At 35.6% G+C, this 15,608-nt stretch overlaps 1 protein-coding gene across 2 annotated transcripts in view; it reads left to right on the plus strand.

Annotated features, from left to right (window-relative positions):
* itgb3a (integrin beta 3a) overlaps nucleotides 1–10,610 on the plus strand; it is a 34,237-nt gene extending 23,627 nt beyond the window's left edge. Inside the window, exons 13-16 of one of the 2 annotated variants that reach the window (XR_015479930.1) lie at nucleotides 1,597–1,716; nucleotides 1,901–2,067; nucleotides 4,938–5,060; nucleotides 8,269–10,610. Coding sequence is in view for 1 of the 2 variants with exons in the window: in NM_001037235.1 (NP_001032312.1) it covers nucleotides 1,597–1,716; nucleotides 1,901–2,067; nucleotides 4,938–5,003 (353 nt within the window). In the remaining variant the exon portion in view is untranslated. 2 annotated transcript variants of the gene reach the window in all.
* The last annotated feature ends 4,998 nt before the right edge of the window (nucleotides 10,611–15,608 follow it).

A 15,608-nucleotide genomic window follows, 5' to 3' on the forward strand; every position in this document is an offset into this window, starting at 1 on the left:
GTCTATGGAGAAACTGTAGTATTAACAATGAGCATCTTTAGACAAGAACAGGAAACTCAGTTTCAGCTGCATTTCTGTCTGGCTGTGTATAGCTAGTAAAACATTTTACAAAATACCTGGAAAAAACCAACAAACAAAAAAAAAACAGTTTCTGCATTTGTGATTCACAAGCGTGTTCCTATTATTTATGACTGTGAATTGCATTATGATACCTTGATCTAAACTCTGTCGACTACTAAAATTCAACTTTACAATAGAACAAGATGATTTTTTTTGTAATTTTAGAAGTTTTTAATAATATATAATATAATATACTCCATAAAATAACAGAAAATGTGCTGGCAGGTTAATACAAGATTTTTGTACCATAATATACAGCGCCATCCCAGACAATATATCACTTTAAACTATTAAAAATGTTAATAAAATTCCCATTGTCAAACATTTCAAGGTTAATAGTAGTTGAAAGAAAGATCAAGATGTCATAATGCATTTCAAAAGCATAAGTGAATAAGAAAAGAAAAAGAAAAAAAACGAATCACAAAATACAGAAAACTGCTAAATTATGATTTTTTTTTTCAGTGTTTATTTTTTTCTACAACAGCAGTTAAGATGTTGTAAGTAAAAAAAAACGACAGTTTATGTTAACACATTTGATTCTTTCTATTAGGAGAGAATAACTTTGTCATGTAGATCTGTAAAACGTGTGACCTTTTAACAAAAAGCTACATTATGCATAGCACATTAATATTGGTAAAGGCCTAAAATGGCACTTATGAAACAAGTAATAGTCTAATTATGTCATTAAGTTAATCAGTTAATTGACTACAGCAAACCTTAGTAAATCACCTTGCATTATTGACTTAAGTGCTATCCCATAAATGTGGCATCCAAACGAATCTTCTCCTGCAAATTTACAGACGAAACAAGTCTAGCCAGAATGCTAAAAGATCCACTAAATGTTTTCAAGGTAAGGGGTTGCAAACAACTTTTATGGGCTAAATTCAAACAAACAAATGAAGTTGAACATTACTGAATTTAATTTGTTTGATTAAATTCAACCCATATAAATTACTTGCAAAGTTACCTCAACAAATTCAGTAAATCCAATTAATAATTGTTTTTTCAGTGTACAGTGTCCAAGCCATTTAGCAATAAGACTTGAGCAAAATCCTGGCAGTGCTTTTTTTTTTACACCAAAATAAGCTTCGCACTGGCTAAAATGTTGGTAAATTCCACCGACGTTGCATAAACATGTCTCAGATTTTGCCCAAAAAGAAAATTCTGTCATCATTTACTCATTCTCTACCAGTTTGAGTTTCTTTCTTATGTTAGCAAGATATTCTGAAGAACATTGGAAAAAAACAGCCATTGTCTTCCACATAATTCACCAAGAGTTCATAAAAGTTTAGAACCACTTGAGTGTATGTGCTAAATGGTGAGGAAATTTTAGTTTTTGGGTGAACTTTCCATGTAATAACCCCATCATTTAGCTCAGCTTCATTTAATTTTGACTACATCTTAACCTTGTCTTCTTCTTGCATTATTTTTTGTTCAGATGTTCTTGCTGAGTTAATAATCATCCGTTCTTTCCAGGATTTTTTGAGACGAACGCAGTGAACTGCAGTTATAAGGACGAGGATGACTGTGTTCAGAACTTCCAGTATTATGAAGATGCCAGTGGAAAATCTCTTCTCTATCTTGTTAAAGAACCAGGTGAGAGGAGAGACGGGAACGAGAGAGACGATGTGTGACATGAAGTTGTCAAACATCGCTGTCTGTCTCTGTGTGAGAGACAGGTAGTTACTTGCTGTACTGCTCTCACGGCTATTTAAAGGCATACTGAAGTGGGAAAATTGCTCTGTAAAACGAGTCTTTAGTCATTGCTGGTTTTTCACAGACTGTCCAAAGGGTGCTGATGTGTTGGTGGTCGCACTTGCTGTCGTCGGTGCCATCCTGCTACTGGGTTTGGCTGCTCTCTTGATCTGGAAACTGCTGATCACCATTCATGACAGGCGTGAATTTGCAAAGTTCGAAGAAGAGAAAGCCAAGGCCAAGTGGGAAGCGGTGAGACACATTATATCTGTATTGTGCTAAACTAAATTTATTTTGTCAATGTAAATAAGGACAAAAAAATAATCATTGGCTAGAGCTGGACACAAACCAATCTGTCTGAAAACTATGAATGTGCTCGCTCTGATGCACTCATCCACAGGCTAGTTGTGAAAATGTACCCCCGTATATGTTTCTGGAAAGTGCGAATTATGTAGCCAGAGCTACATATGGCTGATTTCGTATTTAAAACGAATGCTACAAGGCGGTATGATGCTGCCGATGGCTTCTTGTTCTTTTCACTCAACCAGCTTACCTCCCTGTGGACGGCTTTTCCCGCTGTTACCAGTTTGACTAGTAGCTCACAGCATATGTTGGCGGACTTGAGACACAGAGAGTAGTTGACCTTGGCGATGGGGTTTGAGTCTGCCGAAGAACGGTTTCAAAAAGCAGGTAAAACAAAAAAAAAGGCAAAAAATAAAATAAACATGTAAATAACAGTGTGAGAATGTGGTAAGATCTGAAAACGTGGTAAAAATCAAGCTGCAGCGAAGGCTTTTTTTCTGGATTGCTTTTATAAACACTGTTGGTTGGGTTTAGGGAAGGTGGTGAGTCAGGCAGTCAGTCGACAGTGCCTCTAGTGGATTTATGCAAGAACAGCAGGCACAAACGGCACTCGCAAGAGAAATTTAAGATCGTAAAAAGCGTACACATTAGCCTCTGATGGATTCGCGAAAACAAACTGCAAGAAAACCTTCTTCCTGGGATGTATTTCGCACTCTCCATAAATGTATACAGGGGTATGTATCAATAATGAGATTGGGTTGCAACTATGGAATTATTGTTGATGGGGAAAAGAAACACGAGACTTAAAAGATAAAAACTAACCAACGTTATTATGCTGTTTATTCATTGGATGCGCGGATAAGAGTGCATACATTTTGTCACATTACTGGCACAGTTTCAAGCCACTTCCACCATTTCTGTTGACGAAATTACCACTGTGCTACACCAACCACTTTCTGTTCAGTGTTTTCAGTCCTGTTTTAATCTCACTTCCTCACAAACCCAGGGTTTCCATGAGTTATGGAATATCTGGAATATCATGAACATTTAAAAAGGCCTATTCCAGAAACTGAAAGTCATGGAATTTTATAGAATTCCATCCAAGTCACGGAATATCTTGGATTTTTGTTTGTCATTTTAAATATGACTCCCAGCATATACAGTTGAAGTCAGAATAATTAGCCCCCTTGAATTATTAGCCCCCCTATTTATTTTTTCCCTAATTTCTTTTTAACTGAGCGAAGATTTTTTTCAACACATTTATAAACATAATAGTTGTAATAACTCATTTATAATAACTGAATTATTGTATCTTTACCATGATGACAGTAAATAATACTTGACTAGATATTCTTGAAGACACTTCTATACAGCTTAAAGTGACATTTAATGGATTAACTAGATTAATTAAGTTCACTAAGCAGGTTAGGGTAATTAGTCAAGTTAGTGTATAATGATGGTTTGTTCTGTAGACTATTAAAATAATTTGCTTAAAGGGGCTAATAATTTTGTCCTTAATGTTTTTTTTTTTTTTTTTAAATAAAAACTGCTTTAATCCTAATTGAAATTAAACAAATAAGACTTTCTCCAGAAAAAAATACAAATATTATCAAACATACGGCGAAAATTTCCTTGCTCTGTTAAACATCATTTGGGAAATGCTTAGAAAATAAAAAAATCAAAGGGGGGCAAACTGTATGTAAATAGAAAAATGGCCAATTTTATATATGTCACATATATTAAAAACCTATATCAAAACCCATGTTAAACATATGTTTATATAGGTTATTTCCATGTAGGTATCAAAATGTTTTTTTTTTTCTGTACTGTGATACCACATTGTTTTTGTGTGTTGTGGTTAAACTATATTTCACTGCCATTTTATTCTTTTCCTAATTTTTAACCAGCAATCATATGCAATCACCAGGCTATATCTGTTAAAATACTAATAATTTAAGGTTGATTTTGATGTGCTCAGTGCTCAACCAGTTCAAAAATAATGTTTATTGCAGCCTAAAATGACTGATTTTGCAGCGCCTTTTCTCAAAACTTGCAGCAATATTTGTGCAATTTAATGTGTTGTTTTTTTTTTTTTGCTGGGACTGAATGTACATAGCTATAATGTCACACGGTGCGTCTAAAGCGGGTCACACACCTTAGAAGAATCGCAGCACCTAACCATCCGGAATGTACTTTATTCTGCTTGTTACATGGCTACTTGCCACAAATAATAACATAACAGTTAAATGCAAAATATTGCTCTGAGCCATAATCGTTTAATAAACCTTTAAATAAACGCAAAGCTGACAGATACAAAAACAGCTGGATGGAGTATACACTAACTGTGTGGCAACAAATAATCAAAAACACAAGCTGACAGAAATAAAATCAGATGAATAGAGCATAAACATATTCATTAATAAGATGGCCCCCAAACAATTGAAAACAGTCAAAAACATTGGCATGACAGACAAATACAGATACATAATAATGTTGATGAAGGTATATGGATATGAACGTATATTTATTGATGGTCGAGATTGAAGTTCCCGGATGAGCCTGTGTTATTTAGCGGTTATTGTCTCAGAAAAATGTTGCGACTGACCAATGACAATCAAGTATTCCAGACAGCCATGTTATGAAAAGAAAAAAACATCTTCAAACAGTCACAGGGGTCCTGCCTGATTGGTGGTTTTGATACAATTTCGACACCACATGGTCATACTAAGAAGTGCCGAAATGCTTGTGGTTGTTTTTTTAAACTTTTATTGTATGTATTCGCATTACAACACTGATCATTAATGTCTCTCATCTTATAGGCTAATAATCCACTCTACAAAGGAGCAACCACCACCTTCCAGAATGTAGCATATCGTGGCAGTTAAGAACAACGACTGCTTGTGTCGAGGACAACTACTGATCTCACATCTCTGCCAATCACAGTTGGTATTACTCAGACTTGTGATTGGAACTGAATTGTGCTGACTAATTCAGAATGTACCAAAAGTTAAAGTTTTTATTATTATTATTATTATTATTATTATTATTATTATTATTATTATTATTATTATTATAAGTCAGTTAAAATACACCAGTGTTCAAAAGCTTGGGGTCAGAATGTTTCTGATTGAACTAAATTAAAGAATCCTAGTTTCGATCTCAGGTTTTTTTTTTTATTATTATGACCCCTTTACATTTTTTACTCTGTTATATTTGCTAAAATCATTATAGTTCTTTTTTTCTTCATTAATGTACACCCAGCACCCAATATTGACAGAAAAACACAGAATTGTTGACATTTTTTGCAGATTTAAAAAAATAAAAAGAAAAAAAAGAAAAACTGAAATATCACATGGCCCTAAGTATTCTGAGCCTTTGCTGTGACACTCATGTATTTAACTTAGGTGCTGTCCATTTTTTTCTGATCATCCTTGAGATGTTCTACACCATAATTTGAGTCCAGCTGTGTTTGACCATGCGGCTAAAATAGGAGTGGCTTCACAACAACTCTGTGACTGTTCTTGAAAATCTACAACCTAAAAATGGCTGTCCACCAACGGTTACCATCGAACCTGACAGAACTGGAGATGATCTACAAGGAGGAATGGCAGAGGATCCCCAAATCCAGATGTGAAAACTTGTTGCATCTTTAACAAAAGACTCCTGGCTGTATTAGATTGAAAGGCAGCTTCTACTAAATACTGAACAAAGGTCTGAATACTCAGGACCATGTGATATTTCAGTTTTTCTTTCATAATAAATCTGGAAAAAAGTTATGTGTTTTTCTGTCAATATGGGGTGCTGTGTGTACAGATAGAAAAAACTTAAATGATTTTAGCAAACGGCTGTAATATAACAAAGAGTGAAAAACTTAAGGGGTCTGAATGCTTTCTACACCATCTGTGTATCAAACAGCACAGTTGTTTATTCAACTCAATTCTATATTTCTAAAGTGCTTTTTACAATGTGGATTGTGTCAAAGCAGCTTAACATAGATGAATAGAAAATAAAAAGCCATCATATTTCAAACTGTGGAACATTTCAAATATTTTACAACATTTATAATAATAATAAAAACAATAATTTACTAAACACCAACACGTGACACTGGTGAGTGATGAAACACTCAGTGGAAATGCAAATATATTTCACAATACCATTCTTTTACTGTATTTGATCAAGTAACTCCTTTTAAAAGCATGAATCTTACTGACCCAAACTTTAACCATCCTCTTCTCGGCTCAGATTAAAATCAGGCGCTGTCATGTACAGGCGAGAAAAAGGGAAAAAATGTAATGTACCTATAAAAACAGTTGTTTACGTTATGTTTGTTGATTTAAAAACAGAAATCTAGCAAGAAAACATGCCTAGGTATAATTCACCCCAAAATTAACATTTGCTGCAATTTACATAAATAAATAAATAAATAAATAAATAAATAAATAAATAAATAAATAAATAAATAAATAAATAAATAAATAAATAAATAAATAAATAGCATGTGCACATAGCATTTAGTAACCCTGACCACAATGGAGTAAACAAAAACAGGAAATTAAATAAACATGTGACAAACAATAAACACTGAAAGCAATGGACCAACAGAAATCTTACTCGAACACTGGATTGTGTTTAAACTACATTTTGAAATGGGATTACATAATAAAAGTCATAATATTATTCATAAAAAGAAAATGTATTACTTTGTATTATTTAAAACAGAAACAGTCAGCAAAGACCTTTTACATTAATCTGCATAATCTGATATGTGAAATAACATCACAAATTATGCTTCATTCCAGGACATATATGAAAAAACAAGAATTTAAAAAGTAAATAAACAAAAATGTTTAAAAATGAAGATAACATGTTATTGTTATACAAATTTATGTAATATTTTGGACAAAAAAGGGTAGTTTTTATGCTTGAGTTCATGTGTTGTTACACTTAAATGTGGAGAGGATTATCTTTTGATCTATATATTTCATGCTTGATTAAATGTAAATATTGCAATATTAAGAAAACACTTTAATCTAATTATTCCAAAGTCATTTATAAGACAATGATGACCTATTTTCCTGGTTACTATAATAATAATAATAATAATAATAATAATAATAATAATAATAATAATAATAATAATAAATATATTAGGCAATATTTTTAGCACATTTTGACAATGCTGTAATGCTGTTGGTGTTTCTTACTGTACATTCCTGTACTAATTACTTTAAGTTGTACTGCTGGGATTCATTTGCTGTATTTTAAAGTGATTCTTTAGGTTACAGTACATCACAAAAGTCTTTTTGTCATTTTATTTGTTTAAAGGTGATGTGTGTAACCCTTTTCGGTGTAAAAATACTTGTATTAGATAATGTTAGATACTGTGCATACAGTTAGTGCATACTGTACAAAAAAAGTCCTTTACTAAAAATAATATATATATATATATATATATATATATATATATATATATATATATATATATATATATATAATTTTTAGTAAAGGAATTTCGATTGTATTCCACATTTTGTTATTTTTGCATACATGCATTTGTGTTTGTGTTTCTGTCTTTTTTTATGTTTGTTAGTCAGGTTTTCTACAATCTGTTTTGGGAATGAACTGGTTGTGATTTCCTGTTCTCCCAAAAAGGTAGAGGAATGCACTGTATGAGCAAGATTACGCGAGCAGCAGTGTGATGTGTAGAAGCCATATCGCACTGCTACAAGTGTAATACTGCATTTATACAACAGTTTGACGGCATAATCGTGTATGTAAAAAAGTCAATCAAACACAGAGAGTCTCAAAACCCTTTGTATGAGGAACTACTTTCTTCCACCACTCATTCACATCTGCAGCGGACATCACTTTAGAGCTAGTATTTGAATGATTCTCTAGCGCAATGTCTAATGACAAAACAGCTGATTTTGCTCACATTTTAAGTTTGTAAGGGTGAACGACATGAAATGCCATCAGTCTACAGAGATTTCCTAGTATTTCTCTATTGCAATCGAGAGATCACAATATTACTATAGTATAAATACAGCACTACAACATACAAAAGAGAGAGATCAAATTAGAAAGTAATTTACCTGTTTTGTAATGATTTGATCAGCTGTAGTTTGAAGTTATGCTGTTTTTTCTTAGGGCTTATGCGGCTCTATTGCTATCTTGTCGATGAACATCAACCATCTTTGCTCAAAGGAAGACTACCGCCAAAGCGCTGTCTCGGAAATTATAAATATTATAAAATGGCACTATCCTTACAAATAAACTGCATAGCTGCAATCTAAACAACTACATTCTCAACTAAAGAAGCCTCAAAAGTATATTGTTGTCCAACAGCTGCAATTTTTGTTAAACTGTAGAGTGTCTTCTGCTTGTTGCTGTATGTGGGCGGTGTAATACTCAAGGGTGAACGGTAAGGGCTGGACAAGTGCTGTCACTTGCAGAATATCACATGGCTATCAGCCAATCAGATTCAAGAACCAGATATCAACAATGCATTTAGCTCAAAGCAGATATTGTCTTTCCCTATCACTGTTTTTAAATAAATCTCGTTTCCGTTAAGTCCTACTGAAACAGGCATGTTGAAATCTGGAAACGGCTCTTCGTATATTCATTCAACCTGCAGAAAGTGTTGCAGATTGCAGTTTGTTTTTATGTTTCTAGGCTCTGACATTTGCACTTCTTGAAGAGTTAGTGACTGTCAGTCTATCAGACCTGTGCCTGGCTTTCTTTGGAAATATGGTAATAAACAATGTTTTATCCGTATACACAAGCAAACACCACTGCAATAAATGATTCGCCGGATATACACTTGCATAAGAAATCACTTCAGACTTAATGCTATTAATGACACTATATTTGTGTGTCTGTCAGATCTCCAGAAATACCATCTGTCTCTGTGTATAGCAAATGTAAATGCTGGTTTTCAGCGGTGACATACTGTGTGTTTAAAATAGCTGCTGCATAGATGTATGTTTGGTTTTGCTAGCCTGTTGAGAGGGGTCTGGATGCAGACCTGGGGCCTCATGTATCAACGCTGCGTACGCACAAAAACTTTGTGTACGCCAGGTTTCACGCTCAGAATCGCTCACGTTTGGATTTACTAACAATGAACTGAACGTGGGAATGTGCGCAGGTTCACGGCAGCTTTCTGGCAGGCGTACGCACATTTTTTGTGCGTGTCTGTTTTATTTCCATTGGCGACTCCTAGAGGCAGTTGTGTTAAATTCTTCTCTACAAAGTGTCTGATCCTTGCAATGGCAGCTGTATGAGAAGGGTTCATATAGTAGGTATGTAAGATTTCCATACCATACAGTTGACCAGCTAAACATTAAAGCACAATTTGCAGCGGTCGCCTGTTTTCCCAATGTAATCTGAGCAATCTACCGCACGCACATTGCTATAAAGACACTATCTGAAGATAAATTTGCATGCGTGAATCAGAAACATTTCCATTCAATAAATGTGCAAATAAAATATGATGCACAAACTTATTAATGATTCCTACTTGTCTTTCTCGTGATAAATAGTGGGCAAAATCTTATATGTAGCGGGAAAAAAAAGAAGAAAGAATTCATCAGACGCTGGATTCGAACCGAGTTTGTGCTCGAACGTGTCAGTACATGATCACATGCTTCTTCTGAGGTGCGCCACTGAGACTGCTAAGGGTACTGCAACATTTTACAGATATAAACCACACTATTTCTTTTTTAAATGCACTCAGTGCGATGTTCAGACCCAACTGTGTTAACCGTATCAGCTAAACTCTCCCACTCTATTTTTTTCTTTTGTTGTTAATTCCGGAGAACAAACTTGCAAATAACACCGCTTTTCTCCGGTCTACCTCCGAAAGCAGCACCTCCAATTCACATTCTGTTCAAAGTTTCTCTTTTTGTTTGATTTTGCCTTTGCTTTTTCGTTGGGTTTTTCCATTAGCATAGTCATTAGCATATTCATACGGGGGAGGAGGCAGGGAGGGGTTTTGTGCTCGTGCATGTTGCGCTCAGTTTCACGTTCATTCAGATGTACAAAAGAATATGCGTGAGATTCGGCGTACGCAGTGTTTCATACATCTGAAATTTTTTCTGCGTACGCACATTTACAGCTTTGTGCGTACGCAATGTTTTAGTAAGATTTCCACGCAAGTCTTCGTACATGAGGCCCCTGGTGCAGTGCAATCTGAGCTGCATCCAATGCTTTTTAATGTCCTCACCTAACCCCACATCTAACCTTACCCGTCACAGCGACGTCACTCACTCCATTGAGGGCATTGTGTCTGACATTGAATTGCTGAGTGATGCAATCTCAGCTTGCATCCCAAAGACTGCATCCAGATACTATTGAGTCTGTTAGATTAACATTAAGGATGAACTGGAGACTGAATTGAATGATTGAATTGTAATTGAATGCAATCTTGAAAACACTGGAATAATATATAGGGAATGCATAATTCTCCATAATAAATGTTGTATATTATTACATGTTTTAGTGTCTGAACTGCTAGTGTTATACAGAATACCTTAAAGTTATTACTTAGACTTATTTCAAACTACTGTGTCTCATTAGATGTTAATTAAAATTGGGGGTTTTTAGATTTTTCAAGGATAAAAATTCATTCATTTTCTTTTCGGCTTAGTCCCTTAAATAATCAGGGGTTGCCACAGCGGAATGAACTGCCAATTTATTCATGGTATGTTTTATGCAGCGGATGCCTTTCCAGCCGTAACCCAACACTGCTGGGAAACACCCATACACTTTTGCATTCACACACATACAATATGGCCAATTTAGCTTATTCAATTCACCACTATCGCATGTCTTTGAACTGTGGGGGAAAATGGAGCACCCTGAGGGAACCCACGTGAACACAGGCAGAACATGCAAACTCCACACAGAAATACAAACTGACCCAGCTGGGGCTCGAACCAGCGACGTTCTGCTAACCACTGAGCCACCTGTTTTAAACATTATAAAAAATATTTGTAAATTATTACATCACCATGCTACATACATTATTACTCTTCATAATCAGCATGTTTATATCTGACTTTCTGCAGATAAGCTCATGAGTCACATTAATTATAGAATTGTTAACCCAACAAATATAAATTTGATGCTAATTTCCTCACCTTCAGGCTGCCCAGGATGTATATGACATCAATCCCAGACTCCAGGGGCCTCATGTATCAACGCTGCGTACGCACAAAAACTTTGCGTACGCCAGGTTTCACGCTCAGAATCGCTCACGTTTGGATTTACTAACAATGAACTGAACGTGGGAATGTGCGCAGGTTCACGGCAGCTTTCTGGCAGGCGTACGCACATTTTTTGTGCGTGTCTGTTTTATTTCCATTGGCGACTCCTAGAGGCAGTTGTGTTAAATTCTTCTCTACAAAGTGTCTGATCCTTGCAATGGCAGCTGTATGAGACGGGTTCATATAGTAGGTATGTAAGATTTCCATACCACACAGTTGACCAGCTAAACATTAAAGCACAATTTGCAGCGGTCGCCTGTTTTCCCAATGTAATCTGAGCAATCTACCGCACGCACATTGCTATAAAGACACTATCTGAAGATGAATTTGCATGCGTGAATCAGAAACATTTCCATTCAATAAATGTGCAAATAAAATATGATGCACAAACTTATTAATGATTCCTACTTGTCTTTCTCGTGATAAATAGTGGGCAAAATCTGAAATGTAGCGGGGAAAAAAAGAAGAAAGAGTTCATCAGACGCTGGATTCGAGCCGAGTTTATGCTCAAGCGTGTCAGTACAATATCACATGATTCTTATGAGGTGCGCCACTGAGACTGCTAAGGGAACTGTAACATTTTACAGATATAAACCACACTATTTCTTTTTTAAATGCACTCAGTGCGATGTTCAGACCCAACTGTGTTAACCGTATCAGCTAAACTCTCCCACTCTATTTTTTTCTTTTGTTGTTAATTCCGGAGAACAAACTTGCAAATAACACCGCTTTTCTCCAGTCTACCTCCGAAAGCAGCACCTCCAATTCACATTCTGTTCAAAGTTTCTCTTTTTGCTTGATTTTGCCGTTGCTTTTTCGTTGGGTTTTTCCATTAGCATAGTCATTAGCATATTCATACGGGGGAGGAGGCAGGGAGGGGTTTTGTGCTCGTGCATGTTGCGTTCAGTTTCACGTTCATTCAGATGTACAAAAGAATATGCGTGAGATTCGGCGTACGCAGTGTTTCATACATCTGAAATTTTTTCTGCGTACGCACATTTACAGCTTTGTGCGTACGCAATGTTTTAGTAAGATTTCCACGCAAGTCTTCGTACATGAGGCCCCAGATGTTTATGAATGTGCTGAGGACAAGTAAACATTGAGTCACAGGTAATAGTTTTGTTCTGCCTTGCATTTTCAAACTCTCAAAGTGCCAACTGTTAACTTGCATTTTTTAATGACCAAAAACAGCAAACTTGTGTCGCATTGTGCTGCAGGATGCTAAAATCTAAAGTCCAAAAATAGGAAACTTTACCATACGACATCTACTTACACTGCTTTTAATACCGTCTTTGGCTAACAGCCATCAGAAGAGCTGAATGGAGTAAGGACCTAATTAAAAATGCCTGATTCTGCAGGTTTAATTTCATATCAGGAAAGTTCACGCTGTTCTGAATCACATTACCCGTTTTTGATTGCAGCTATGATTTCAGCAAAAACAGTTACTAACAGTAACTAAACTGCGGACACTGAATGCTTAGACTGAAATGTAAAAGTGTAAGTTCACATACCCTGCCATACAGGTGCAGTTTGCTGTCAGAATGCAGTTGTTTTGCTTGTTGATGATTACCCAGGCCTTGTACAGTTCCGTCTTCTTTCTTTGTCTTTGGCTAGGCAGAACCTTGGTTTTTACCACTACAAAGTTTTAAATTTGGTAATCATGGAACATTATTTCTTGTACATGACCACACAGAACAACATTGTAGGCATCCAAAGACTTGTAGGCCTTTACACTGTCTTTTGTAAAAACACTTCAATAAGATAGATGCAGGATGCTGGGCCATTTCATTTCATCCAATATTCATTGGGAGGGTGCTATCGCAAATGGACCTGTCAGACGAGCACCACTCACTTTAACGTTAAATTTTGCTGAATAACTGTGCTAATCACTGAGTGACAAGCTGTTATAATACGCTGAAAGCATTACGTAAATAATATATCTAATATGTAATCAATATAACTTATCTCTACTACAACAACAGATGCTGTACTGCATCGGATGTCATTCCCTTGCTGTAAAAGCTAGCGATCCTAGTTTTTTCTGCAACCTCACTGCTCGCGCATCCTGAATGTTTACAAACCAGTAATTTGCCAATAAAAGGGTTTCAAACCTTCATGAGTTTCTTTCTTCTGTTGAACACGAAATTAGTTATTTTGAAGAATGTTAGAAACCGGTAACCTTTGACTTCCATAGTAAGAAACACAAATACTGTAAAAGTCAATGGTTATAGGTTTCAAGCATTTTTCTAAATATTTTCCTTTGTGTTTAACGAAGGAAATAAACTCATAACGGTTTGTAATCGGGAGAGTAAATTGTGGGCAAAATTACAATTCTGAGTGAACTATTGCTTCAAGGATCGTTTACATAAATGTACAGTTTTGGGTTTTGTTTTTGTTGATGCAATTATAATTGTATTATCTGCTGCTTAAAGTCTTTAAAACATCAAATGTGTTGTTATGATGACCATCCAACAAGCTAATCCAGCAAAAGAAAGTGCCTCAATGTCACTAAAATGCAGTATATAAACCTCAATTAAACAGAAAATGATCAAATAACTGCAAAAAGGTCCACTTTTTGAGAAAAAAAGAACCACACCTTTTACCAGGCTGGCTAAATGTCTGAAAAACTGCTATTTTTTTAAGGTGTACTTTTATTTGTGAGAGAAAAATCGTCCAAATTGGTGGAAACAAACCTACAATTCTGATTTAGCAACTTGCTAATTTACCATATGTTTCCTTTACCATTGAAATTGCTGCTTAAAGTCTTTTTAATGCATCATGATTGGCTGTAAGCATTGTCATTTATCTGCAAACAAAGTCGTTTGTAAGTGATTACAATAATGTTGTTCCTCTGTGCCATTTTTTGCAATAGTTGTGTTTTGGACTGTGTTACACGCAACAAATTTACAGCTGCATCTCTGACATTAGTAGTCAAACATACTTTGTTTCTGTTCTTTTTTTAAACTGAAAAGTGTAAATGTCACACCTCACTTTATATAGACAGTGGCTGTGTGAATATTCTTTTTGTGCTTCACAGTAGAAAGTCAAACAGGCTTTAAATTAATCGGGTGTGAAAAAAGATGACAGACCTTCCATTTTTAGAAATGCTTATTGAATTTACGACATTTAAAAGCTATGTGATAACATAATCACAATGTGGCTTCTGTGGTGCAGTTTGCCAGCAGGAAATGCTTGTTAATGTAGATTGTACGCACACATCTGACCTCAAAGTTAGCACAAAAAATGTGAGAAAAGTATGAAGATTCTGCATGAACAAGTTAACTGACTGACTGGAAATAGCCCAGAGAAGTTAATATCCTGTAGATCCTCAAAATGGGAGTAACCAGCAACAATAGCACACACTTATACAAACAGGTGGTGGCCAAAAAGAATTTCAAAAATAAAACACAAATTACATCTTGTGCAACTCATTCCAGCAGCTTCTAATTACAGGGAGGCGGTTTTCTTCAGCAAGCCACAACTGAATCTGCTCTCAGCTGTTTATCTGCGGGGGGTTTGATCATAAGTGCTTATCAAAACATTTTAGGGAATTATGACTTGAATGTATGTATGTAATGTTGTTTAATCACAGTGATGTGCACAATTATACTATAAGTCAAAATTTGTCATTCATTCATTCATTCATTTTCTTTTCGGCTTAGTCCCTTTATTAATCCGGGGTCACCACAGTGGAATGAACCGCCAACTTATCCAGCACATGTTTAGCACAGCTAATGCCCTTCCAGCTGCAACCCATCTCTGGGAAACATCCATACACACTCATTCACTATGGATAATTTAGCTTACCCAATTCCCCTGTGCCGCATGTCTTTGGACTGTGGAGAAAACCCACGCGAACGCAGGGAGAACATGCAAACTCCACACAGAAATGCCAACTGACCCTGCTGAGGCTCGAACCAGCGACCTTCTTGCTGTAAGGCGACAGCACTACCTACTGCGCCACTGCTCCGCCCTCAAAATTTGTCATTTAGATTTGAAAACATTTTCATGCCAAAAATCATTTGAGTATTAATGATCTAAGAAGATGTTTTGTAAAATTTCCTACTGTAAATATTTGGAAACTTAATTTTTGATTAGTTGTATTCATTGCAAAGAACTTTATTTAAAGCTTTAAAGGTGATTTTCTTTTCTTTTTTTGAACCCTCAGATTTCCAGATTTTACAAAATTGTCCATCATAACAAATCATACACCAATGAAAGCAT

The sequence above is a fragment of the Danio rerio genome, chromosome 3 (genome assembly GCF_052040795.2).
Source record: "Danio rerio strain M-AB ecotype USA chromosome 3, GRCz13ab, whole genome shotgun sequence".
Lineage (NCBI taxonomy): Eukaryota > Metazoa > Chordata > Actinopteri > Cypriniformes > Danionidae > Danio > Danio rerio.